Source organism: Chiloscyllium plagiosum, unplaced genomic scaffold (genome assembly GCF_037043375.1).
Source record: "Chiloscyllium plagiosum isolate Xiang-an unplaced genomic scaffold, Cpla_swu_hap1 HiC_scaffold_21, whole genome shotgun sequence".
Lineage (NCBI taxonomy): Eukaryota > Metazoa > Chordata > Chondrichthyes > Orectolobiformes > Hemiscylliidae > Chiloscyllium > Chiloscyllium plagiosum.
In genome coordinates this window covers 34735206-34762292 of record NW_028270159.1, presented here as the reverse complement: position 1 = coordinate 34762292, position 27087 = coordinate 34735206, and the positions used below count along the sequence as shown (strand labels likewise).

The 27087-nt window shown below is 42.0% G+C and overlaps 1 protein-coding gene across 1 annotated transcript in view; it reads right to left on the bottom strand.

Annotated features, from left to right (window-relative positions):
* LOC122564606 (uncharacterized) overlaps positions 1-12449 on the bottom strand; it is a 272583-nt gene extending 260134 nt beyond the window's left edge. The window contains exon 1 of the mRNA XM_087998687.1: positions 12350-12449. Coding sequence (XP_087854813.1) covers positions 12350-12449 — 100 coding nt within the window. The remainder of the gene's footprint in view (positions 1-12349) is intronic.
* Between the last annotated feature and the right edge of the window lie 14638 nt (positions 12450-27087).

The window sequence follows — 27087 nt, the reverse complement described above, 5'->3', positions numbered from 1 at the left end:
GGGAAATGAAGGTATAAGACGCCTCCAGAGTCTTATTAATAGCATTGCCCTTAAACCATAGACACACTAATGAATAAAGGCCTGTTTGATTTCAAGATAGATTAACATGCTAAAACATTTAATTATCTTGGTGTTTAAGGCAATGGATGCACATCCAATCAAATTGACAATGACCACGTTACAAACAAATTAGATTTCAACAACTTTTAATTAAACAGATTGTGGTTAATCCCATAATTGAGTCCAAAAAGGTTTTGGGAGCCATGATTTTGAATACTTCATTTATCCTGTAGTCAGAGAGTATTCCTGCCCCAGGCTGGGATTTAGATCGATCTTAATGAACACCAGTTAGTGAGAGCAATTCTTCAGGTAGATTTTTCTGTCTGCGAGTCTTGCCCCCCTCATTCCGAAACTGGAGGCATTTAGTCTCAAATGAGGAAAAGCTTCCAGTTCATGAGCCGGATTCTGTTCAGCGTAAAGTCTTTAAAGTATACATTTTGTTTCCTTTCTTAGTGTCTTTAGTTGTGAGATGAAAGTATTATTTTACAGTACTTGACTACACCTAATAAAATTTAATATTATTTATTAACTCAGTTTACACTCTTGCCTGATTGCATAAGTCTGTTCAATTTAAAGAACGTGAACTAAACAATTTGAAAAGGTTAATTCAAGACTTTTAATAGGCATGCAAAATCAAGTTAAACTATATAAATACTTTCAAATCTTACAATGGTAAGACAGATGCGAAAAGTTCTACATATGCACTTCCAGACCGATGATGAAGTAGCTGAATTGCAAGAGCTAAAAGAATGCTCGAAAGTGAAATCCAGGAAAGAAAATATCAGTATTTAAGCTGTTTGGAATCAAAGCTGAAATGGTACAGGGATAACTTTTAAAAGGCAAAGTTGAAGATAGCAGAAAGAGCTAGGAGTCAGCAGTTAGGCACAGCAGATAACAAATAACACAGAGCGGTTACAAACGTGATTCAGTGGCTGTGTGAGATGGCATGACAAGCATGCCAGCAGACCCTCTGGCAGCAGGAGCTGCGGATATGCATAATTGGTGGGAGTGCCAAATCTGCATTATGTGATGAGAGATTTGGTTCTGAGGAACTGATCTGCTGAAGACTATTCAATAGTGTGGAAAATTCAGCTGAAAGTTACGGTTTAATTCACCTTTTGCATTCTGCGCTTCAGTTCCAGAATATAAATTTTCAAAACGTTTCATTGGCCATATTTTCATTATTTCATTTGGCCCAGGTTGATACTTTGGAAATATTTGTCAGCGTTCCTTGTTTTTGAAGTCAAATGTTAACATAGTTACCTGCTAAGTGGTTTATTTTGACAATTTGATAGTTTCTTTCTGAATATTCATTTTGCTTTATCTCTATATATAGATCACTTTGTTTCCCCTTTCTCTTTGTCACGTGAGCCAACACAAATAACAGGGTTCTTGAAATGATGTCATGGAGACTAAAGCATGAGTATATACTGTATTTGTAAAGAGCACCCTACTTCCCTACTTTAACGGGAACCTTAATCAATGTACAAAAGATAATGTTCCTGTTAAAGTACTGGAGAAAGGAATTTCATGCAAGTACCATAAATATCCTTGGTGCCATAATAAGGACAACGATCTCTTGCTCATAACACCAATTATGTTGACACTGAGAGAACATGTTTCCTGTATTTTGAATCTTCACTTTTTCAAAATAGTTTGGCACTATTCCCACAGATGAGATTCTGAGGTTTTCCAGCAATTTCTGTTTTCCTTTCTGAGCTATTCTTTTCTTGTTAGTAAAAACATGGAAGACCTGTAAGGCATGGTAGAATATTGAATACTGCTGAACCCCACATCCCTTGGAGTAGAAGTGGGTTTTGTGCCTCTGAGGATATTTGGAGAAAACAGCGGTTAAAGTCAAAACCAGAAACGATAACCATACCTACTCGATCTTTTGCGTATACCGCATTTTCTCAGCATTTTCTCCATCCACAGCCAAGTACTATGGAGTAGTGGTCTGGCGAAAGATACCCCCCACTGTCCGCACGCGCACGCACACACACACCTGTCTTGTTGACTCTCAACTAAAGTAAACAAAATGCATCAGTGCTGGAACCCTGCACTCAACACTCTTCCCCTACTTATGTCCTCACAAACATCACTCACCCCACACATCTGCTGACTCAGAAAAATCCACAAGCCAAATGAGCTGCTCTTCCCTTACCCATTTTCTGAGGACTTGGTCAACTCACATATTGCCAACTTCCAACTCAGTGTCTCATATGTAGCAGCCTTCCTGAGCCAGATCTACCAGCAGACAACTTTGGACCAAGGAATAGGGAACAGGTCAACACAAGCAGATTCCTTCAGAATGGTTGTGAAGAAGGGGTACTGGACTCAAAACGTCAACTGTGTTTTCTTCCCACAATTGCTGCCAGACCTGCTGAGTTTCTGTTTTTGTCCAACCTTCCTTCATAGCCCATCCATCCTGGACATTAGCCAAGTGAACCTGTGGTCAGCTGCATCTAATGCAATTATGTCTTTTCTTAAAGAAAGAGATCAAAACAGTATTTTAGATATGGTCTCACCAACACCCAGTACAACTGCAGTAAGACATCCTTGCTTTTACATTCCATTCCATTCCCTTGCAAAAAAATAAGAACCTCCTTCATTTGCCTTCCTAATTACTTGACATGCCTGCATACAAACTATTTTGTGATTCATTTACCAGGACATCCAGATTTCTCTGTGCCTCAGACTTTAGCAATCTCTCACCATTTAAAAATATGTTCCCTTTTAAACTTCCTGTCAAAATGGACAAGTTCACTTCCTGGTTTAGATTCTATGTCTCACTAAGAGTTCTTCAAATAGATTGGGTAAAGAGTCAGGTCGCTGCTTGAACAAAAGCAGAAATTGCTGGAAAAGCTCAGCACCCTGGTTCTGAAGAAGGTCACTGGACCCGAAATGTTAACTCTGATTTCTTTCCACAGATGTTGTCAGACCTGCTGAGCTTTTCCAGCAATTTCTGTTTTTGTTCAAGCAGCTACCTGACTCTTTACCCAATCAATTTGAAGAACTCTTAGTGAGACATAGAATCTAAACCAGGAAGTGAACAGCATCTGTGGAAAGAAATCAGAGTTAACATTTCGGGTCCAGTGACCTTCTTCAGAACCAGGGTGCTGAGCTTTTCCAGCAATTTCTGTTTTTCCTTCTGATTTACAGCATCTGCAGTTCTTTCAGTTTTTATTTAGTTGCTGGATCGTGACCATACAACTGCTCCACGGCAATTCAGTGCCACTATTAAGCCTGTAAAATATCTCTGAGCCGCTCCCATGGATTTCATGGCAAGTGATGTTTTATTACTGTTTATTGTAGAAATCACATCAACATGAAAGTGCAATAGCACCACTGTTTTCAATGGAACTCATCCCTGGATTAGTTACAAGCTTTAAAAACATATGCTTAAAGCGTTCTCTAGAAACGCAATAAGAATGTTGTTCTCCCTTCTCACTCATTCTGAGATTCTTTCCCCTGCATCTGCTCTCTGTTCTAAATTAACAGTCACACAGAGGCAAATATGTTACTGGGAACCAATCACTAGCATATATCAAGAAATGAATGAGTATTTGGTCATCATTTTTAGACAAGAAATTAAATGTCTAAAATGAATCCGTCCAAAACCTCATGCAGATTAAAAAAAATGCCTCTGCTATTATTTTGTTTTTGCAAATGAACAAATAAAGAAGAAACATGGGTAGGTCACTTAGCCCTTCGAGCTTTTGCTGCCATTCAATGAGATGAGATCATGCCCGATCTGATTTTATCCTGACGCACATCGCTGGTAACCTTTCATTCCCTTGATAATCACAAATTTATCTACCTCTGTCTTAAACAGATTCTACATCCACCGCCTAGTGAGGAAGGCATTTCTGAAGACTCACAGCCCTCTTAGAGGAAAGAAAATTCTCCTCATTCTGTTCTAAAGTGGATGCCCTTTTATTTTGAAATATGATCCCCCATTTTAGGTTCTCCCACAAGAGGAAACATCCTTTCCACATTCAACTGACTCTTCTAAATTCCAGAGGTTACAGGTCAAGCCTTTCTAACTTCTTCTAACAAAACAATCTGCTCATTCCAGGTACTATTGGAGTAACATTTCTGAAATGCTTCCCACACATTAACATCCTCCCATAAGTAGGGTGACCAGTACTGTACACATATCGTCCCACCAACGGCCACAACTGCAACACAGCCATAATGGCGCTGTTCCTTCATTATTTCACTTTGTATTTGATTAACATGAAAATAAATATTTAGCTGTTTTTGTATTAAATTGCTCAAGTTTTAGTCAACTGACTCTTCTAAATTCCAGAGGTTAGGGGTCAAGCCTTTCTAACTTCTTCTAACAAAACAATCTGCTCATTCCAGGTACTAATGGAGTAACATTTTCTGAAATGCTTCCCACACATTAACATCCTCCCATAAGTAGGGTGACCAGTACTGTACACATGTCGTCCCACCAACGGCCACAACTGCAACACAGCCATAATGGCGCTGTTCCTTCATTATTTCACTTTGTATTTGATTAACATGAAAATAAATATTTAGCTGTTTTTGTATTAAATTGCTCAAGTTTTAGCTTATACCCTTTTCCATTATCAAAATACAAAGACCCAGCCTTTCACTACACCATTTTTGCTTTAATTTCAGCTCCATCTTTATTTTCCTTAATCAGTGAGCATTCCTCATGCTGAAAGTCTGCAACAGCAATAAGGATCACGATCTCTGCCAAGCTATAGCACACGATCCTGATCTTTTTTTGAATTAGAGTCCTGTAGCCTCACTTGAGGTATATCCTACCGACCACCAATAAGTTCAGAATACTTGGGAAAAATTTGTCACAAGCCCACTGTCTAACTCCACATCAGCACATTAGTATATTGCACCTCTAATTGACCCATTTCTTTCCAACGTGTTGGTATTTCCTTTCTCTCGATCACTATGTTCTTTCATTCATTTCTTGTGCTGTAATTAACTTTCCACAGAAAATCAAATAGAAATGGCTGGAAGTTGAGATTATTATTTATTTTGTTCTGAAAAAGATTAAGACTTCAAACAAGCGGAATATTCTATAGGGATTTGCAACCTCTTTCCAAAACAAATATCACTTAACTCTTGATCTCAAACTTCTGAGAATGACAGGTAGACCATTGAAACGGAGATACCGCACTTCTGAAACAACATTTATTTATGAAATCCTTGTTAATACCTAAATTGGGATTTAATTAAGGCAAAGCACAAAACCTACAATGTATTATAAACTTAAAATCCCCACTATTAAATGTTGGTCTGAGTTTGAAGGATTGAGGGAGAAGCTGAGTGGTTTTTCTGACTCATCAGTGTGCACGACATTCAAGGCACATTTCTCTGTAAGTCCAAATTCCCACCAAAATACTTGCATTAGGCTCATTAATTATGGACCAGGGAAGAAGAGGCAAACATTAGTGTTGTCCTGTGCATGAATGAGTTACTGTCCTCCAAAAACATTCAAGAGATAGACTCAGCTGGTGCAGGTGTGATAAAAGTGAACGAAATGTAAAGGAACAACATGGGTTTTCATCTTCCCGGATATTTAGGAGTTCAATTAATAATTCATTGTAAAGGAATACCCTGATATTGTCATGACAAACATTCAGAATCCCAATGTGCAGACTGGTATGTTGAACTTGTAATTTATATTTTTATAAACAGAACATACAGTCAAAAAGTAACTGTGGATACATTCACCAGCTTTCAAAGAAGAAACCCTAGAATATAGAATGAAGATTCCAAGGGAACTTTAAAGAGCAATCTTTCAAAGGTAGATGTAATGATTCTAACAAGGTCAGCCAGATGGACCTCAGAATGATTCTCTGACTGGGGCTGTTAACCTGGTCCAATCAGGGAGCCCTGGCTGACAGGTATAAACAGGAGTGTCAGGGGTTCTTTCCACACAGATCTCAAGGGCTATGCAAGTGTAAACAAACGGTGACTTGGAGTCAGTAAAGACTGCAGATGTTGGAAGCCAGAATCAATAGCTGTGGAGATGGAAAAGCACAGTAGATTAGACAGCATCCAAGGAGCAGGAAAGTCAAATGTTTCAGGCTGAAATGTTGACTTTTCTGCTCCTCGGATACTGTCTGTCCTGCTGTGCTTTTCCAGCTTTATATCTATTGACTCTAAGGGTGAATCAGTGATGGATTTCCAACCTCTGTGGAGTTATTTCAGATGAGATGAAAATCAAAACAAACTGGTCTGTGATCACCTGTGGTTACAGAGTTAGCAAGGAACTGACCTTGACCCACTCCCCTTGAGCAGGAAGGCACATACTACAGATCATGTCAAAAAATGCAGACATGTTTGTGTTATACCCTTTCGAGAATTCAAAAGAAAAAAGTTTATCTTATCAGCATGCATTAGTGGACTAGTGTGTTATGAAAGTCATAGCCCTGCATCAAACACTCCTGCATCTCAAATTAAAAATAACATATTTCTCATTCTTTGTTGAAAGCTAGAAAGAAAGTGAAACAGAGCCGAAGGAAAACAGGACAAAAATCTTCCAGCTGACTATTTCCAAATCAATCGCTCCCCTCTTTCAATTCCCGCTGTCACCCAACATAACAGTGACAATAGACAGTGTCTAATCTTCACAGAATTCTGCTACTGATCTATATATCTCTTTTAACTTTGATATTTCCTTGGTCTTGTCTGCTATTCCTTGTCACATGTGTATCTGTGTCACATGATTACATTTAGTAATGAATAAACTCAGTCATTTGTTAACTCAACAAAGACCAGGGTTACATTGGTTCCAGATTCTGGATTAGTGGTGCTGGAAGAGCACAGCAGTTCAGGCAGCTGCAGTCATTGTTTTTACCTTACATTGGTTCCATGTAAAACACTTGGTAAGGGAGACAGGGGAGGGGGGCCTTTAGAAATTAACATGCTATGACCAACCAGGGGTGGGTGACTAAAGAATGGAACCAGTTCAGCCCCCATCACTGGGGAGTTTGTCAGTTTGGGATATCCAGTCTGGAAGCATAAAAAGTTGGGACGAGTTATAACAAACTGGGGGCCTGTGAACATGATTTGAATCTATATCTGAAACAAAATAATTAGAGTGGGCAAACTTGAAGTCAATCTTTATAAGAAACTTCAAAAGGCTTCCTTGGGTTTGCACAGCTACAGGACAGAAATGTCCACACATAGGACACCACCCTTCTTCGAGGAGAATTTGAATTTTTTGATGAATTAGAATTTATCCCTTAAACAGTTAAAAGATTTAGCAAGGCACCGAGGACTAAATTTTCTTTGTAGCCTCTCTTTGAGCCTCATGCTGTGGGAACTCCACTCCCCTCATGGGAAGCTGGTAGGAGGCAACCTTATTGCACCTGGCAGTCTTGCCACATGGAATCATAGAACATAGAACCACAGAATCCCTACAGTATGGAAGGAGACCATTTGGCCCATCGAGTCCACACTGAACCCTCCAAAGAACATCCCATTCAGACCCACCCCCAACCCTCCACCATACTCTGTAACACTATACTTCCTATGACTAACCCACCTAACCTGTGTATCGCTGGGCTTGACACAGTGGTGAGCATTGTTGCCTCACAGATCTAAAAAACCAGGTTCAATTTCACCCTCAGGTAACTGCCTGTGTGGAGTTTGCACATTCTCACCATGGGTTTCCTCTGGGTGCCTCCCACAGTCCAAAGATGTGCAGGTTGGGTGGATTGGCCATGGGAAATGCAAGGTTATAGAGATGGGGTGGGTTTGGGTGGCACACTCTTCAGAGGGTTGATGGGGACTTGATGAGACAAGTGGCCTTTTCTACAGTGTAGGGATTCTCTAATTTTATGAATTTCAGTATGGCCAATATACCTAAATTGCATGGTTTTGGATTGTGGGAGGTACTCGGTGAAGCTCCTGGGGAGAACATGCAAATTCCACACACCCAAGGGTAGAATTGAACCTGGTTCCATGGCACTATGAGGCAGCAGGGCTAACCACTGAGTCACCATGCCACACGCGATAAATGGCAAACTGAAATGTGACTCTCTGTTGCACTGAATTTGCTTAAATAAAGTTGCTTAAATAGTTCCAGTTGGTACAGTGGTGGAATTTCATTGGGAGCCTTCCCAACATTGCTCCCTGATATTTTATTAATTCCCTTCCCACCTCCTAGACTAGGGCAAGCAAACGCTCACCCCATTGTGCAAAGGCATTCCAGAAAGTGCAATCAAACAGATCGCATTGCTTTCCCTTTTCTGGAAGTCAGTGGAATTGTATAAACATAGCACATGAAAATTACAATTTAGTATCCTTCTCAAGTTTCCCTGAGAAAGTTATGATAGTGAAGTGGCTTTCCAGCCATCAGAGAACAGCGATGAGTCAACTGTATTGATACAGGATTTGAATTCCAGGCCAGCCAAATGAAGTAAGGTCAGGTTTCTTCCTTTCCAAAAGGAAATGGTTCAGGAATCTCACCACAATATTAGCATAACTGAGGTATTAAAATAAGCAGAATACACAATGGCGTTGGTCTTTTGCTAAGAATTAAAGCCAGTCACATCCCACAAAATTGATGGCTAAATGAAGGATAAAATCACTGAGCATGGGAGCAATACTAAAATAACACATTCCCACAACATAACTTGGCTGCATTTATTCTGTAAAAACATTATCCATTGTTGTTATTTACAGTACTTCCATTATTTGCTTTATAGGTCATTTAAAGTCACAAAGAGACTGTAACATTGGTAAACAATCCCTCCTTATCCTCTGGACTTGCTTGTATAACACAGCTGATCACGTGTTTCCACAGTTAGCGGAGTAGGACTTCACTCCCTTAATTCAATTTTTATCCATGTAACACTAGCCAGTAATCACCATTAATGGCTTCTCTTGTCATTACAGGATGGTGAGTGGTTTGGACGGAACTTGCAAGTGTTGGTGTTCACAAATATCTGCTGCTCCAGTCTGCCTGGCGATAGTGGTCATAAGTTTAGAAGGTGCGGTCCAAAGAGCCTCGGCGAATTTCTGCATTGCATCTTGTCAATAGCATATGCCACTGCTACCAAGTATAGGTGATGGAGTGGGTGAATATTTAGAGATGTGGTGCTGGTCAAGCAGGCTGCTTCGTCCTGGATAGTATTGAGTTTCTTGAATGATATTGGAGCTTCATTCACCCAAACAACTGGGGAGTATTCCGTCACGCTCCTCTACATAGTTTCCTCTACTGTCTCCAAGGATCTGTCCTTGGCACTACCAACCTTCTTATTTTATTTCTAAATGCTGCCCCTCAGCACCATCTCTCAGCAACATGATCTGTCACATATGTACAGAATACAGCCAATTCTGCCTGACTACCATCTCTCTCAAACTCTCCATGTTTGTTTGACATTTCAGTAATCGTAAAGCAGAAATTCATTCCTACTCACCAGCTCCACCCCATCTTTCTGGTCAGAGGTGAAGAATGCTGCAGTGATTAACTCACCTCCAGATTCTGCAAAGCCCAAGCATCATTTATAAGACACAAGTCGGCACTGTGACTGAATACTCCTCACTTGCCTGGATGATTGCAGCTCCAACAACACTCTAGAAGCTTAATACGATCCAGGATAAAGCAGCCTTCTTGATCAGCACCACACCCACAAACATTCACTTCCTCCACCACCTACACTTGGTAGCAGTAGAGTATGCTATTGGCATGATGCAATGCAGAAATTCACCAAGGCTTTTTGGATAGTACCTTCCAAACCCATGACCACTATTGTCCAGATGGACAAGGGCAGCAGATACTTGGGACCACTGTCACCTGCAAGTTCCCTCCAAACCACTCACCATCCTGACTTGGAAAACATAGCTGATTCTTCACCGTCGCTGAAGACCTTCCTTCCTGATGGCATTGTGGATCTACCTACAGCGAATGGACTGCATAAGTTGAAGGAAGCAGCTCACCACTGCCTTTTCAAGGGCAACTAGGGATGGGCAATAAATACTAACCCAGTCAGTAATGCTGCATCCATGAATGAATAAAAACAAAATTGGAGATTGAACAGACTGCTTGTAGCCTTGTTGTCATATCTGAGCCAGAGGTGAGCTTCTGAACTCATATTCACTAAGATTAACTACAATCAATTTCCACCTCGGTGATTCCTCTACAACACAAAGATTATCAAATCTTCTGTCATCCCCAGAAACTATGCATGGAAAGCACTGAATACAGAATCCTCAACACGTGGAATTTGATGATTATATTATAAGTATTCTAGGCTTAAATACTTAGAAGGTTTAGTGTCTCTAAGGAGGTTCTTGATAACAGCCCTTTGTACTTTGCATTCCAGGTTGCACGGTGTTTCATTATAAGTAAGAAACTCCCTGCAGGTTTTAATTTCAGGTAAGTTCTTTGAACACAAAATGAACTCCCGGATGACTTCCCAAGGAAGGTAAGGGTATCTAATTTAACGAGCAAAAGATTAAATGAAAAACACCCAGAGAATATGGGTGTCTATGCCATAATAAATCACTTTCATGAATCCAACAATTTGTGTTTGCTGATATTCATAATATATTTTTAAAAATGGCATAAGCTAGATTTGTAGAAATGATGGATTTTCAATCCAATGATGTGATTCTGGTCTAATCCCAGTTACATGGTGGCACCTTGGCTACAACAGGGTTATATTTTACTCTAGACCACTTGTGGCAGAATTAAGGGCAGTGATATGTATTTCTACAAAATGATGTCGACCAGCATCCCGGATAACACTCATCAGGTTTACCCTCTACCAAACTCATATAGCTCCTCAAAAATATTCATGTGAAACTACTCCATCACAATGTCCGAACTTTTAATAAAACAATGAAGCTCATGAAATGTACTAGCATTTTGTGATCAGTTAGACAGAGATACATTTCAGACCTCACAGCATAGAAAAAGCAACAGGAAATTAGTACAGCTGCTTAAACACTACAACTTTAAATAAGCTAAACTGAACCAGAGAAGTACTTTGCAGATCCTTGAAAAAAATACCATAAAAACAAATTTACAAAAGAAGTGATGGCTTTGAAATGTTAACCTTAAACTGGAGTACAATTAAATTAAGAACTCTTATTTTTTGAAGTAGTGTTGTTAATATTGCTGGGTATCTGTAAATCCAGTGAAAAATGTCAGCTGAAATCACTGCATAATATTGATGAGGCGCCTGACTGTGTTTGAATGAAGTTCTCTATTATTTTAAGCTATGTGTCAAACAGTTTAAAATAAACAGGTTTAAGGCCTTAATTAGAAATATGACAAAAAAACTTCAGAACACACTCATTACTGACACTGCATAGAGACAGGTCACAGGAGTGATAATTATATGTTGTTACAGAGTCATAGAGATGTACAGCACGGAAACAGACCCTTCGGTCCAACTCGTCCATGCCGACCAGATATCCCAATCCAGTCTAGTCCCACCTGCCAGAACCTGGTCTATATCCCTCCAAATCCTTCCTATTCATACACCCATCCAAATGCCTTTTAAATGTTACAATTGTACTAGCCTCCATCACTTCCTTTGGCAGCTCATTCCATACATGTACCACCCTACGTGTGAAAACGTTACCCCTTAGGTCTCTTTTATATCTTTCCCCTCTCACCCTAAACCTATGCCCTCTAGTTCTGAACTCCCCCACCCCAGGGAAAAGACCTTGTTTATTTATCCTATCCATGCCCCTCATGATTTTATAAAGCTCTATAAGACAACCCCTCAGCTTCCGACGGTCCAGGGAAAAGAGCCCCAGCCTATTCAACCTCTCCCTACAGCTCAAATCCTCGGAACACATGATTTAGTTGCTTGGAACTTGTTTCAAATTCTTCTACAAGATTTCAGGTACTGTACCTATCACACCCCCTCACCACAACAAACCCACCATGGTCCCCTCATATGCTGCATGTTAACCCATTCTCCCAGTTCCACTGTCTCCGTCACTACTGTTGCAATGAGGCCAGCTTTGACAAGGGGGCCTCCAAAATGCCCACCTTATTCCTCAGCGGAGGATTCCCCACCACCATAGTTGACAGGGCCCTCAGCCATGTCCAACCCATTTCCTGCACTTTGGTCCTCAACCCCTCTCTTCCCTCCCACAATAATGATAGGGTCCCCCTCTTCCTCACCAAGATCCCATTGCAATCTGAGGTAATCTTCTTCGCTGTCCACTACACCTCCAATTTGGTATCATCTGCAAACTTGCTAACTATTCCTCTTATGCTCACAAAAGCAGCTCATGTAGTTGAGATCAGAACATGTGTCCTCACCTGTATATTTTTTCTCGTAATTGACAGGAGGCACCCCAGAAGACAGTGAACTCATGAACTTAATCTTACTGGCTGCTAAATGCTCTTGTCTAAGGGTCATTTCTGCAGACAAAATGTCGGTGTTCTGCGAGGCAAATGCCCATTCTGAGCTTTGTCTCCCTAATGTAGAGGAGACTACAAAGTGAGCAGCGAATGCAGCACACTAGATTCAGTGAAGTGCAGGTAAATTGTTGCTTCACCTGGAAGGTATGCCTGAAGTCTTGGACGGTGAGGAGAGAGGTGTGAAGAGAGAGGTTGCAGGGATAGGTGCTGCGCGGCTGTGAGGAGATGTTGGGAGTGGAGGAGGAGTGGGCTAGGGTATCCCAGAGGGAATGATCCCTATGAAAGGTTAACAAGGGAGTGGATGGGAATATATGTCTAGTGGTGGTATGCTGCTGGAGGTGATGGAACTGATGATCCTTTGGACATGGATCTTGGTAGGATGGTAGGTGAGGAAGAGGGGGACCCTATCATTATTGTGGGAGGGAAGAGAGGGGTTGAGGACCAAAGTGCAGGAAATGGGTTGGACATGGCTGAGGGCCCTGTCAACTATGGTGGTGGGGAATCCTCCGCTGAGGAATAAGGTGGGCATTTTGGAGGCCCCCTTGTCAAAGCTGGCTTCATTGCAACAGTAGTGACGGAGACAGTGGAACAGGGAGAATGGATTAACATGCAGCATATGAGGGGACCATGGTGGGTTTGTTGTGGTGAGGGGGTGTGAGAGGTACAGTACTTGAAATCTTGTAGAAGAATTTGAAACAAGTTCCAAGCAACTAAATCATGTGTTCCGACCAATCACCTCCACACCCACCCCTCAGCATCTGTTTTTAAGATCAGTCGGCCTAAGTTTATTCTGTTAAAATCCTGTAAAATCTCACAATTTGAGAGACTTTACAATGAGACGGATCAAGCCCTAAATCAAATCAAAAATCAGTGTTTAAACATTCTGTCCTGAAGAACTCATTACAACCATGAAATGTTAAAATGATATTGTGTGTCTATTTTCAGCACATGAACTGCAGCGGGTCAAGAAGGCAGCTCACCACAACATCCTCAAGGGCAACTAGGGGTGGTCAATAAATGCTGCCCCAGCCATAAACCAACTACATCCTATGAGCGAATAAAAAAAATGTTTTTCCCTCTCACTACAGATGCTGCTAGACCTGTTGAGGTTCTCCAACACTTCCCTTGTTTTTATTATTTATTATGGGAAATTTTCAGAATTGAGCTACCTGCCTCCGAGGTCAAAACCCAGACCCTGATGTTAACAACATTCCTATCCACTAATTGAGCTGCATTTCACAGAAAACTGCCAAATTTAGGCACCACCTGCTTTTCGCCATCTTATTTTGACTTCAGCATATTCCTTTTACTGTCATTCTATACTTTTGTACTGATATCTTAATAATTCATCCCAGCACTTTCTCCATTATAAAAAGATCAGGTTGGAGTTGTATATGGGAAGGGAATTTATATCTAAACTATGCTAACTTTGATCAAACTATTTATTTTCTTTAACCTCTAACTTGTTCCTTTTTTTATTGAGAGGCAAAGAGTACCAAGGTCACAATCAACTTGTGGCTATAAACAGAGAATTTTCCGATAATTTCCTTAATGTGAGGTTAAGCATGTTAGGTGGTAACTAACATGTCACCCCCACCAGCAAGATAACTCACCTGATTGACTGGCAATCAGTTCATTAAGAACTGACAGATGACAGGGTGCTGGTCCGCGTTATTACATACCTAACATTGACCTAACACCCAAAGGCCAGCAGGTTCTGAGTCACAAAGTTTATCAACAAGGAGAAAGTGAGGACTGCAGATGCTGGAGATCAGAGCTGAAAAATGTGTTGCTGGAAAAGCGCAGCAGGTTAGGCAGCATCCAAGGAGCAGGAGAATCGACATTTCGGGCATAAGCTCTTCTTCAGCAATGAGGAGGGTGCAGGGGAAGGTGCCGGGAGTGGAGGTTGGGTTGGTGGGGGGTGTGGACCTGACGAGGGAGTCATGGGGGAGTGGTCTTTCTGGAATGCTGATAGGGGAGGGGAGGGAAATATATCCTTGGTGGTGGGGTCTGTTTAGAGGTGGCAGAAATAACGAAGGATGATACGATGTATCTGGAGGTTGGTGGGGTGGTAGATGAGGACCAGTGGGGTTATGTCATGGTGGCGATTAGAGGGGCGGAGTTCAAGGGCAGAGGAGCGGGAAGTGGAGGAGATGCAGTGGAGAGCATCGTCAACCACATCTGAGGGGAAATTGTGGTCTTTGAAGAAGGAGGCCATCTGGGTTGTTCGGTATTGGAATTGGTCCTCCTGAGAGCAGATGCGGTGGAGGCGAAGGAATTGGGAATATGGGATGGCATTTTTACAGGGGGCAGGGTGCGAGGAGGTGTAATCTAGGTAGCTGTGGGAGTCAGTCGGTTTATAGTAAATGTCCGTGTTGAGTTGGAGCTACCTCGTGCTCCCACGAGGAGGTTGAACAGTTCATCCACTTTACTAACACCTTCCACCCAGACCTCAAATTTACCTGGACCATCTCAGACTCCTCCCTCCCCTTCCTAGACCTCTCCATTTCTATCTCGGGCAACCGATTCAATACGGACATTTACTATAAATTGACCGTCTCCCACAGCTACCTAGCTCCCAGGAGGACCAATTCCAATACAAAAAGACCCGATGGCCTCCTCCTTCAAAGACCACAATTTCCCCTCAGACGTGGTTGACGATGCTCTCCACATCTCCTCCACTTCCCACTCCTCCAATCGCCACCAGGACATAAACCCCACTGGTCCTCACCTACCACCCCACCAACCTTCAGATATACAAAACTTGTGCCCACACATCCCCCCTCACTTTCCTCCAAGGCCCCAAGGGATCTTTCCATATCCATCACAAATTCACCTGCACCTCCACACACATCATTTACTGCATTCGCTGCACCCGATGTGGCCTCCTCTACATTGGGGAGACAGGCCGCCTACTTGCGGAACGTTTCAGAGAACACCTCTGGGACACCCGCACCAACCAACCCAACCGCCCTGTGGCTCAACACTTCAACTCTCCCTCCCACTCCGCCAAGGACATACAGGTCCTCCATCGCCAGACCACGGCAACACGACGCCTGGAGGAAGAGCGCCTCATCTTCCGCCTAGGAACCCTCCAACCACAAGGGATGAATGCAGATTTCTCCAGCTTCCTCATTTTCCCTCCCCCCACCTTATCTCAGTCCCAAACTTCGGACTCAGCACCGCCTTCTTGACCTGCAATCTTCTTCCTGACATCTCCGCCCCCACTCCCTCTCTGGCCTATCACCCTCACCTTAACCTCCTTCCACCTATTGCATTCCCAATGCCCCTCCCCCAAGTCCCTACCTTTTATCTTAGCCTGCTTGGCACACCCTCCTCATTCCTGAAGAAGGCCTTATGACTGAAACATCAATTCTCCTGCTCCTTGGATGCTGTCTGACCTGCTGCGCTTTTCCAGCAACACATTTTTCAGCCATAAAGTTTATCAGTCAAGGCCTAGCTATCAGGGTAGCCAGCAGCAAGAAGGTCTTTATTTTCTTCCTCTTGAGGGATTGGGAATGTGGGGAGAGAGGAGTCAGCAGCAAGGATAGCGGCTAGCTGTCAGAGTTAGGCTACCCACTTGTCTGTCATCCATGTTTCCAATTGGAGGCCCTTACCCTAACCTGGTAAGCAGATTGCTATGGTTTCCCAATTGAGAATCGAGCCAACCTTTTTTCACCTTGCTGGGGAGGGATGTGTTCAGGGGGACAATGGGTTCAGACCATTAAGTGGATATTAGTTAACCACATAAAATCACACCCACATTGTTAAATTGAAAGACACACTACTTGTATTCTTCAAAGTTTTGACTTGAGAACAAGAACTGGCACATTTGTCCAAATGAATAGGTCTTTTTTTAAAATCTAGGTTTAGACTATTAAAAAACTTTCACGGGATATTTAGAATTTACATTTGAAACAACATTCCATTTATATACTGCAACTGAATCCAAATCTCAGGAAATGCGAAAGAATGGAATCAATCCGATTAGTCATCCAATGCGGACTATAAGATCTGATCTCCGCAGTACTCATTTTTTTTTCCCACTGTATTGCACATCTCGATAAGCTCTACGAATCAGAAATGGATCTCTCCTCTACGTTTTACTAAAGCCAGCTTTAACTTCACTAGTGAAATGACTGCATAGAGGCTAGTATCCTGTCACCAAGACACCCTTCTACTTGCACATGGAGTGTTCTTGGTTCTACTACTGCCCCTTTGGAGTCAGCTGTCAGAGTGCCAAAATCTCTGACAGTCCTCTGACAGCCAGGGCTCCCTGAATGGACTAGATTAACAGCCCCATTCAGGGAGCTCTTAGTCTAGGAGATCTCCTGTCTTACCTTGTTACTATATCCCTCTCCTACTGGGTCCGAGGACATAGGCCAGTCCTTTGGCTTGGAAGGCCTCCTGGTGGATTTTAGCACACCGGGTCAGGTTCTTCCGATTTGGCATCTGATATGTGCAATGCGCAACACACAGGAGCTCGCCTCTTGTGCCAGGAACACCTCGATAGAATTTCACTCTCTTCCTCCAGCGGCAAAGACATCAGGTCAGCTACATCTGTCATGTCCATCCTTGATTCTGAGGAGTCATCAATAGAACATAGAACATAGAACAGTACAGCACAGAACAGGCCCTTCAGCCCACGATGCTGTGCCGACCATTGATCCTCATGTAAGGTAAACCTAATGTACGAACCCTCAGCAGTCTCTTAAATATCCTCAATGACCTCGCTTCCACAACTGCTGCTGGCAACGCATCCATGCCCTCACAACTCTCTGCGTAAAGAACCCGCCTCTAACATCCCCTCTATACTTTCCGCCAAACAGCATAAAACTATGACCCCTCGTGTTAACAATTTCTGCCCTGGGAAAAAGTCTCTGACTATCAACTCTATCTATGCCTCTCATTATCTTGTACGCCTCAATTAGGTCCCCTCCCTTCCTTCTTTTTTCCAATGAAAAAAGTCCGAGCTCAGTCAACCTCTCTTCATAAGGTAAGCCCTCCAGTCCAGGCAGCATCCTGGTAAACCTTCTCTGAACCCTCTCCAAAGCATCCACATCTTTCCTATAATAGGGCGACCAGAACTGCATGCAGTATTCCAAGTGCAGTCTAACCAAAGTTTTATCGAGCTGTGAACAAGATCTCACGACTCTTAAACTCAATCCCCCTGTTAATGAAAGCCAAAACACAATATGCTTTCTTAACAACCCTGTCCACTTGGGTAGCAATTTTAAGGGATCTATGTACCTACACACCAAGATTCCTTTGTTCCTCCACACCGCCAAGGATCCTGTCTTTAATCCTGGACTCAACGTTCAAGTTCGACCTTCCAAAATGCATCACTCGCATTTATCCAGGTTGAACTCCATCTGAGCTGAAAATGTGTTGCTGGAAAAGCACAGCAGGTCAGGCAGCATCCAAGGAGCAGGAGAATCGATGTTTCGGACATGAGCCCTTCTTCAGGAATTTCCTGAAGAAGGGCTCATGCCCGAAACGTCGATTCTCCTGTTCCTTGGATGCTGCCTGACCTGCTGCGCTTTTCAAGCAACACATTTTCAGCTCTGATCTCCAGCATCTGCAGTCCTCACTTTCTCCTCAAAGATTTGAACTCCATCTGACACCTCTCAGCCCATCTCTGCATCCTGTCAATGTCACACTGCAGCCTACAACAGTCCTCTATACTGTCAACAACACCTCCAACCTTTGTGTCGTCTGCAAACCTGCTGACCCATCCTTCAATCTCCTCATCCAAGTCATTAATAAAAATTACAAAGAGTAGAGGCTCAAGAACAGAGCCCTGTGGAACACCACTCACCACTGACTTCAGGGCAGAATACTTTCCTTCCACTACCACTCACTATCTTCTGTCAACCAGCCAATTCTGTATCCAGACAGCTAAATTCCCCTGTATCCCATTCCTCCTGACCTTCTGAACGAGTCTACCATGGGGAACCTTATCAAATGCCTTGCTGAACTCCATATACACCACATCCACCGCTCAACCCTCATCAACTTGTCTAGTAACATCCTCAAAGAACTCAATAAGATTTTTGAGGCATGACCTGCCCCTCACAAAGCCATGTTGACTGCATTTAATCAAGCTATGCTCTTCCAGATGGTCATAAATCATTCACTACAAGGTCCTTTTCTTTAGTAAAGACAGAAGCAAAAAACTCATTTAGGGCTTCCCCAACCTCCTCAGACTCTATACACAAGTTCCCTATGCTATCCCTGATCAGCCCTACTCTTTCTTTGATCATTCTCTTATTCCTCACATACATGTAAAATGCCTTTGGATTCTCCCTAATCCTTCCTGCCAAGCCTTTTTCGTGCCCCCTCCTGGCTCTCCTCAGACCATTTTTGAGCTCCTTCCTCGCCTGCCTATAATCCTCGTCCTAATACTCGACGGAGAGAATGAAACTAGGAGTTCCGGCAGCTTTTCTGACTGTTCCAAGGGGCTGGACATATTTTGTAATTGTGCCTTTCATATGGTCCAAGTATTTGTTCAGGAGTTTCGTATCTATTTGAACTTTGTACATAATTGGTCCTGATCTCATGTCGACCATGCCTCTTACCCATGCGCGGCCACTTCTGTGATTCTTACACCAAATTTCATCCCCAGCATCAAAGTGTCTCTCTCTCATTTCACAGAGTCTCGTGTCCAGCAAGGGTGTTTCACCTTCCCCCAAGGCCTGGGAAGATCAGACTTAATTTAGTGCGGAGTCTTCTCCCCACTAGCAACACTGCTGGAATATCACTGTTGTTGCATCAGCAGTGGTCTGATAATCAAATAGGAACTGTGATAGCTTGATATCTAGAGAGGATGTAGGCTGTTTCTTCAAGCCAGTCTTCAAAGTTTGGACTGCTCTTTCTTCCAGGCTATTGGATGAATAATATTGTTTTCTGTCAAATCCCATTCGAGTTTAGGAAATACCCAAATTCCCTGCTAGTAAATGATAGTCCTTTGCCTGTGACCAACATTTCTGGAACTACGTGTATTAAAAAATATGTGCACAGTTTTTCTATCGTTGCTCTCTTGTTTGCTAAATGGGATCTATTCACATTCAGTCATTTTGAACGGGCATCTACAATGACTAAGAACATTGAGCCCATGAAAGGACCTGCATAGGTGACGTGCAACTGAGTCCTGCCATTCCCTTGAATGTGGGGAACTGCCAACGGAATTTTTGTCCTTGGCACTCTGGGCAGTGCCCCACTGATGAGGCTGTACCTTAGCCACCAGATATAACTTCTCACTAACAACTTAATTTTGGATCCCTGCAGGGTCCTGATGGAATTCAACCAGTATTTGATGGCAATCTTTGCTCAGTACAATCACTCTTGTTCCCAATAACAATATGCTGTCCTCTACAGTGATCTGGTCTCTCCAGGTCCAAAAAGGTTTCAATTCTGGTTATGACAGCACCTTGGTTTCCCCCATCCACACCAGCTTCTGCAGTTTTGACAGGACTGATTCTTTTTGTGGCCAAAGTCTGATATTGTCAGCTGTGATTGAGAGCGTGTCCAGAATAGTTAGCACCATTAGAGTCTTGGGGTACCAGCAGTGTTGTAGCTGCTAATGGAAAGCGGCTCAATGCATCTGCATTCGTTATTTGGCCTCCAGGATTGTGTTCTACCCTGTAATTACATGCACTTGGTATTTGAGTCCCTCACTGAATGCAGCCTGAAGCTATGGGCGACACTGCCTTGCCCTGTTTAAGCAGATCTAGTACAGGTTTGTGGTCTGTTATTATCACAAATTTACATCATAAAGGTATTGATGGAACTTTCTGATGCTAAATTTGAATGCCAAACCTTCTTTTTCTATCTAGCCATATTTATGCTCTGCATTTACCAAAGTCCTGAAATCATATGCTTTTGAACAATCCTCTCCAGTGGGCCATGTGTGAGCTGATACCATCCTGATGCTGTACAGGGAGGCATCACATGTCAACACCAGACCTTTCTTGGAATCATAGTGTGCCAATACATTAGAGGATGATAACTGTTTCTTTACTTCACTGAAAGCTAGGGCTTGACTATGTGACAATTTCCAAGTCTGACCCTTTTTTTAGGAGTTGAAGCAAAGGTTTCAGGATGGGGGCCAGGTTAGGGTGTGAACTTTTCACAATAATTTACCAGCCCCAGGAAAGAATTCAGTTCCTGGACAAGAGTGGGAGCCGGGGCCTCTTAGATCGCTCTCAGTTTATCTTCCAACAGGTGTAACATGGCTTTGTCTGTAGCTCAACTGGGTCACATGGGGGGGATCCTGGAGCACACATTTTTCCCACCTTGGAAAATGTCTTCAGACTATTAACTGTTCAAACCCAGATGTAGGTGGACTTTCCAGGGTATGCACTCTTCTGGATACCGGCCTATGAGTTATCTTACTCAATTTAGGTTTAATAGGACTCTTTATCTGTCTTGAGTGTGCATACTGGCAGCAGTTACAATTACTTGTCAGCCAGGGTACTGAAGATATGTTTAACCATTTGGCTGATGCTTGGCTTTGTTTTGTGGTTTTGCTGTGGGCCAACCTGGAGTCCCTCTGTTCAGGGATATGTCCTGAGCCAGGCTATTCAATTGCCTTCATTCAAGTGGTGTTCCTCAAATATTGTCCATTTCCATCAGAATGCCCTGCAACATATATGTTCCACTTGCCACCTTTTCCAATTATACAGCCAGTTGTAGCGCCTGTTTGAAGTCCAGTTTGGTTTCATCTTGTACACATTTAAAAATAGTTACATCATTTATCCCACATACCAAGCAGTCTAAGCATCTCTAAGTGTTAAACCAAAGTCACATGCTTCTGCCAGTCATCTTAACGGAGTTAAAAATCCTGATACGGATTCCTCTAGTTCTCGAATTGCTGAGTGAAAATTATGGCATCGCAGAGTTAGAGGAGGTTTGAGGTCTTAGGACTTCTGAATTATGTCGGTCATTTCTTGTAAGGCTTGAATATCTGGTGCCTAAGGGAACGTTAGGTTCCTAATAACAAAGATGTTGTGGGTCCACAAGCTGTCAGGAGAATGACTTGTTGTTTTTCATCTGCCCCAATGTTGTTTGCCTGGAAAATAAAACACATTCTTCCCACAGACTGGGCCCAGTCCTCAACAGCAGGGTCGAATGAGTCAAGCTTCCTAAACAAGGCATGATGTAAGAAATGCTTTCCCCAACTCCAAAAAGACTGTTGCAAGTCAGTTTTTTCAGGGACATGCTTTTCTCTTGTCACCACTGAAATAACTCCAAGATGCCGGTACCCCATCACAAAGTCACCCTTTATTTATACATGGAGAGTCCTTCACTCCAGTATTCCTCTTCAGAGTCAGCTCCTATTCTTATCTGTCAGCTAGGGCTCCCTGATTGGACCAGATTAATAACCCAATCAGGAAACTCATATTCTATGAGGGGCACTGGCGAACCAGTGAACCCCTTGAAATAAGGGCCAACATTCCATTTGCCTTCCTGATTATCCTCTGCGCTGGCTTTCTCTGTTTCATTCACAAATAACCCCAAGTCCCTTTGAGTTGCAGCTTTCTGCAGTTAAGAATTATAGAATAGAATCACAGAGTCCCTACAGTGTGGAAGCAGGGCATTTGGTCTAACATGTCTAGAGCGACCCTCCAAAGAGAAAGCCACCCAGACCTACCCCCTTACCCTATATCTGTAGTCCTGCATTTTGCATTGCTAATTCACCTAGCCTGCCCATCCCTTGACACAATGGCCAATTTAGCCTGGCCAATCCACCTAGCCTGCACATCTTTGGATGGTGGGAGGAACCGGAGCAGCTGGAGGAATCCCAGACAGACACGGAGAGAATGTGCAAACTCCACACGGACAGTCCCCTGCGGCTGGAATCAAACCCAGGTTTCTCTCCATTTAAATAATATAGTGCTCTTTCGTTCTCCCATCCAAAATGAATTTCAAATATTCCATTTACCAACTTTTGCCTACTTTTCCTCACAATATCTCTCCAATGATCTGCCTTTCCACCTATTTTTGTGTCATCTGCAAATTTGGCTGCAGTACATTCACTTCCTTCCTCCAAGTCATTAATATGTATTGTAGACTGTTGTGGTTAGACATGATTTCCCTTTCATGAAGTCATGCCGTGTCTTGGCTGGATTATGATTTTCCAAGTGTTCTGCTCTTACTTCCTCCATAATTGATTCAGAACTTTTCCAACATTATACATTAGACTAATCAGCCTAAAGTTACCCGCTTTTGGCTTCCCTTTCTTTTTGAATAGGGGTATCACATTAGCAGTTTTCCAATCCTCTGGCACTTCCGTAGAACCCAATGATTTTGGAAAATTACAACCATTGCATCCACCATCTCTGTAGCTACTTCTTTTAGGATCCTAGGATGGAAGGCACCAAGGCAAGGGACTTATGTGCCTCTAGCCTCATTAGTTTGTCTAATGCTACTTCTTCAGTGATGGTGAAGGTATTTAATTCCTAACCCATATTCTTTCATATTAGTTTGTATTAGTATTGATTCTTCAGTAACAAATTGCCTCTCTCTTACAGAAAAGAATAACCATGACAAATAACCAGCCTTCAATGCATTGAAGATGTACAGTCGTACGTTTTAAACATAGTTATCATGTTTTCTTCACTGCATATCATTCTGATCAAAAGACATGCAGCAATTGCTAAGTTTGTTCTGCACTTTTGAAGTTTGGAGAATCTGAGCATTTTCTTAATTGAAACCAGGTTACTCAACTTTATGGGATTGTCAATGAATGTATTATGACATACGTGCAATTCTGCAGGTGTTACAAACACTTTCAACACCGTTGCCAGCTGTTGCTGAGGGGCAAAGCTCTGGTTACTGAAGTGAAGCTTGAAGTGAGATTCACATGTGTTTTTTGTTTAAAAACTTTAAACTTCAACATGTGCTTGTCAGGTGTATAAACCATCACAGCATCACCCTAACCGACTTTACGCACTGGAAACCTGATGGAAACAATCTCTATCCTAAATCCAGAAATCTGTGCCATGTTACATACATGCACTACTTGTTTTGAAGACAGATTTCTTCAATATGTTTGATCTATTCAGAGATGTTTTGGTTAACTTTTAACCATTCTGGCACCACAGTCTGAAACTAATACCATCAGTTCCCACTACAAAGATTGTTCTCTGGTGATTCAGCTGAAACAGGCATGAGAAAAAAAACTCATTAAGTTCTTCCAGCTCAAGTGGCTCAGTTTCTAAACTAGTACAGACTGCAGGGAAGGTATGTGGTGGAGCACGAGAAAAAGTGAAAACTAGTCAAATCAGATTCTGAAAGATGTATTGAATCATGCTTGGATCATTCATTACTTCAGTACGCTGTTTGATTCCAAGTTGACCCTCATGTTCATTCCATCCAAGACTGCCTGATAACTGCACCTCCTTGGTCCTGCTGCTAAGCCTCATTCCTGATGAAGGGCTCCGGCCCGAAAAGTTGATTCTCCTGGTCCTCAGATGCTGCCTGACCTGCTGTGCTTTTCCAGCAACACAATCTCGTTGCTGCTAAAACTGGCCACCACCAAAGCTGATAAGTCCAATACTCTTTGGGATAGTCTGACATCTTAGGATAAGGGGTAATAAATTTAAAACAATGTTGAGGAGAAACCACTTCTCCCAAAAGGTTGTGAACCTATGGAATTTGCTACTGCAAAGTGCAGTGGATGAGTAGATTTAAGGGGGAATCAGACAGATGTTTAATTGGTAATGGGTTGAAGGGTTATGGGGAGAAGGCAGGAAAATAGGGGTGAGGAGCATATCAGCCATGATAGTGGGCAGACTCAGTGGGCCATATGGCCTAATTCTATTCCAATATCTATTCCAATAACTGAACCTCCTTAATCCAGATCAGCCATAATCTTATTGAATGGCAGAGCAGACTAATAGGACAGAATGGTTTATCCTGCACTTAAGTTCAATGTTTCTATGCTTTAAACTTGAGCTCATCCATTGCTCAGATATTTCTATTGTATCCAGTTCCAATTCTCAGCTGCCTATGATATTTTCTGAGCTACACCATTTCCCTGTCCCTGAACACAGGCATTTGATAAATTCTGTTTGTGCATTTACATCTTTTCATCGCCTTATTCCTCTCTACCCTTGTTACCTCCTTTGAATATACAAATCCTCCCAAATGATCCATATACTGAGGTAAAGCACCTCAAATGGGAACTATCGAACCAGGTTGAAGTCAAACATTGTGTTTTCAACAGTAAATATGAAAAATAGAGATAATAGCTAATCATAGAATCATGGAATCCCTACAATGTGGAAACAGGCCTTTAGGCCCAAGTAGTCCACATTGACCCTCTGAAAAGTGTCCCACCCTGACCTATTACGTTACGTTTCCCCTGACTAACACATTCCTGAACACAACAGGCAACTTAGCATGGCCCGAGGGGCTCAATTAGTATGGTGGCTGGCTTGAGATGCAGAATGATGCCAACAATGTGGGATCAATTCCTGTACTAGCTGAGGTTGCCATGAAGGACTCTCCATCTTAACTGGTCTTCTTGCCTGAGGCATGGTGACCCTCAAGTTCAACCACCATCAGCCATCTCTCTCTATGGTCTGTAGAGACAATGGCAATTTTATCTTTAATGGTCAGTATAAAACTTAAGCCCACTGTATGCAGTTCTGAACTCCCCACAGTGCAGATTTATGAAGATGCTGTTTGGTATGAGAGTGTGAAATTGATAAGGATGTGACAATTGGACATAGTTATAGCAGGTGTCATTGAGAGGCAACTTGATTGAGATGTTGAAAATTATGAAGGAATGAAACACAATAAATAAGAAAAAATTCAGTGGTTCAGGGATAGCAAGTGAGCTTTTTGTTGAAAATGTGAAAGTGTTCACTTTAACAGGAAGAATAAAAAAAGAACAGTATCACAAAAATGCAAAACCACTGCCAAATGTTCTCACACATGAATCATACAAAGTTAGCATGTAGGTACTGGATGTAATTAAAAAGGCTAAATAAAATGAGACAACTGGTATTTGATTGAAGTGTATAAGATCCTGAATGATCTTGAAAATGTGGGGATATGGGAAAGATGTTTCCTCCTTGGGTGAATCCAGAATGAGAGGGCTTTGTTTAAAAAAATCAGGGGCATATTTTTACGACAGAGCTGTGGAATTTTTTTCTCCCAGACAGTTATAATATTTTGCAATGTTCTATCTCAGAAGCACTGGAAGAGGAATCATCAAATGATGGACTTCTCCCTGATCTCTCATAATCCTGGACTCTCTGAAAGCTCAAAAAATCTGTCTAACATAAGTCTCAATAATTTTCCGTGACCTAACTGACTTTCTGTGGAAACAATTTCTAAAGACTAATGATTTTCTGAGAGTAGTCTTAAACAGGAGAATCATTATTTTTAAACTGTTGCCCCTACTTCTAGTTTATCCTATGAAGAAACAACCTCTCTGCATCTCGTGTTAAGCCCCCTCAAAATATTACATGCTTCAATAAAATCCCCTCTCATATCATAAATTCCAATGAAAACAGGCCAAAGTTGCTCAAATTTTCCTCATAAAACAATCCCTTCATTCCAGGAAGAAGTGATTGAACATTTCCTGAACTGCTTTCAAATCTATCACTCCTTACACAAGGACATCAAAACTGGACATATTACTCGACTTGTGGCTTCATTAATGAAATCAATAGTTGCAGCAAGACTTCCCGATGTTGATACTGAATTACTTCTTACAATAATGACAAACACTTCATTCACTCACTGAATGATTTACTGTACTGCTATTCTTTTGTAGCACTTGTGGAAGGCCACTCAGTTCTGTCTGTAAGTCAGCATTCTGCAGTCTGTCTCCATATAAATAGCATTTTACTTTTCCAGTTCTTTCTACTTTTTTCCCACATTATACTTCATCTGCCAGATTGTTCCCCTTTCACTTAACGTGTCAATGTCCATGTCTTATTTTGTATCCTCTTCACAGCTTGCTTTCCTTTCTTTGTACACTCAGCAAATTTTGTTTCTTTATCCAAGTCATGAATAGAGGTTGTAAATAGGTGAAACCCCATTGCACTCCACTTGTTACATTTTGCCAACCTGAAAATAACCTATTTAACCCAACTTTATGTCTCCCAATACAAATACTTAAGGGACTCTTAGTCCCTCTATTCTCATAAAAATTATTCCAATTTTCAAGTCTTTATTGTATTTACATTTATTGATATCAGGGTGAGTACTCCTGTAAATATACATTGTACTCTCTTATAGGAACATCGGAAATAGGAGCAGGAGAATGCCATCAGTCCCTCAAGCATTTTCCATCATCATTTAACTTATAGCTAATCTTCTACACCAAAGCCATTTCCCACATTATCCCCATATCCCTTTAAATCTACAATATCCAAGAAATCTATCAATTTTAAATTTACTCAATGACTGAGCCTCCACAGGACGCTGGGATAAAGAGTTTCAAGAATTTATTACCCCTTTGAGTGAAGAAATTCCTTTTCACCTCAGTGACAAATGACTTACCTCAATGTCCCCTGCTTCTCAAGCCTACGGCCAGGAGAAACATCCTTCCTGCATCCACTCTGTTGAAGTCTAGAAGAATTCTGTGCTTTTAATGAGATCACCCCTCATTCTCCTAA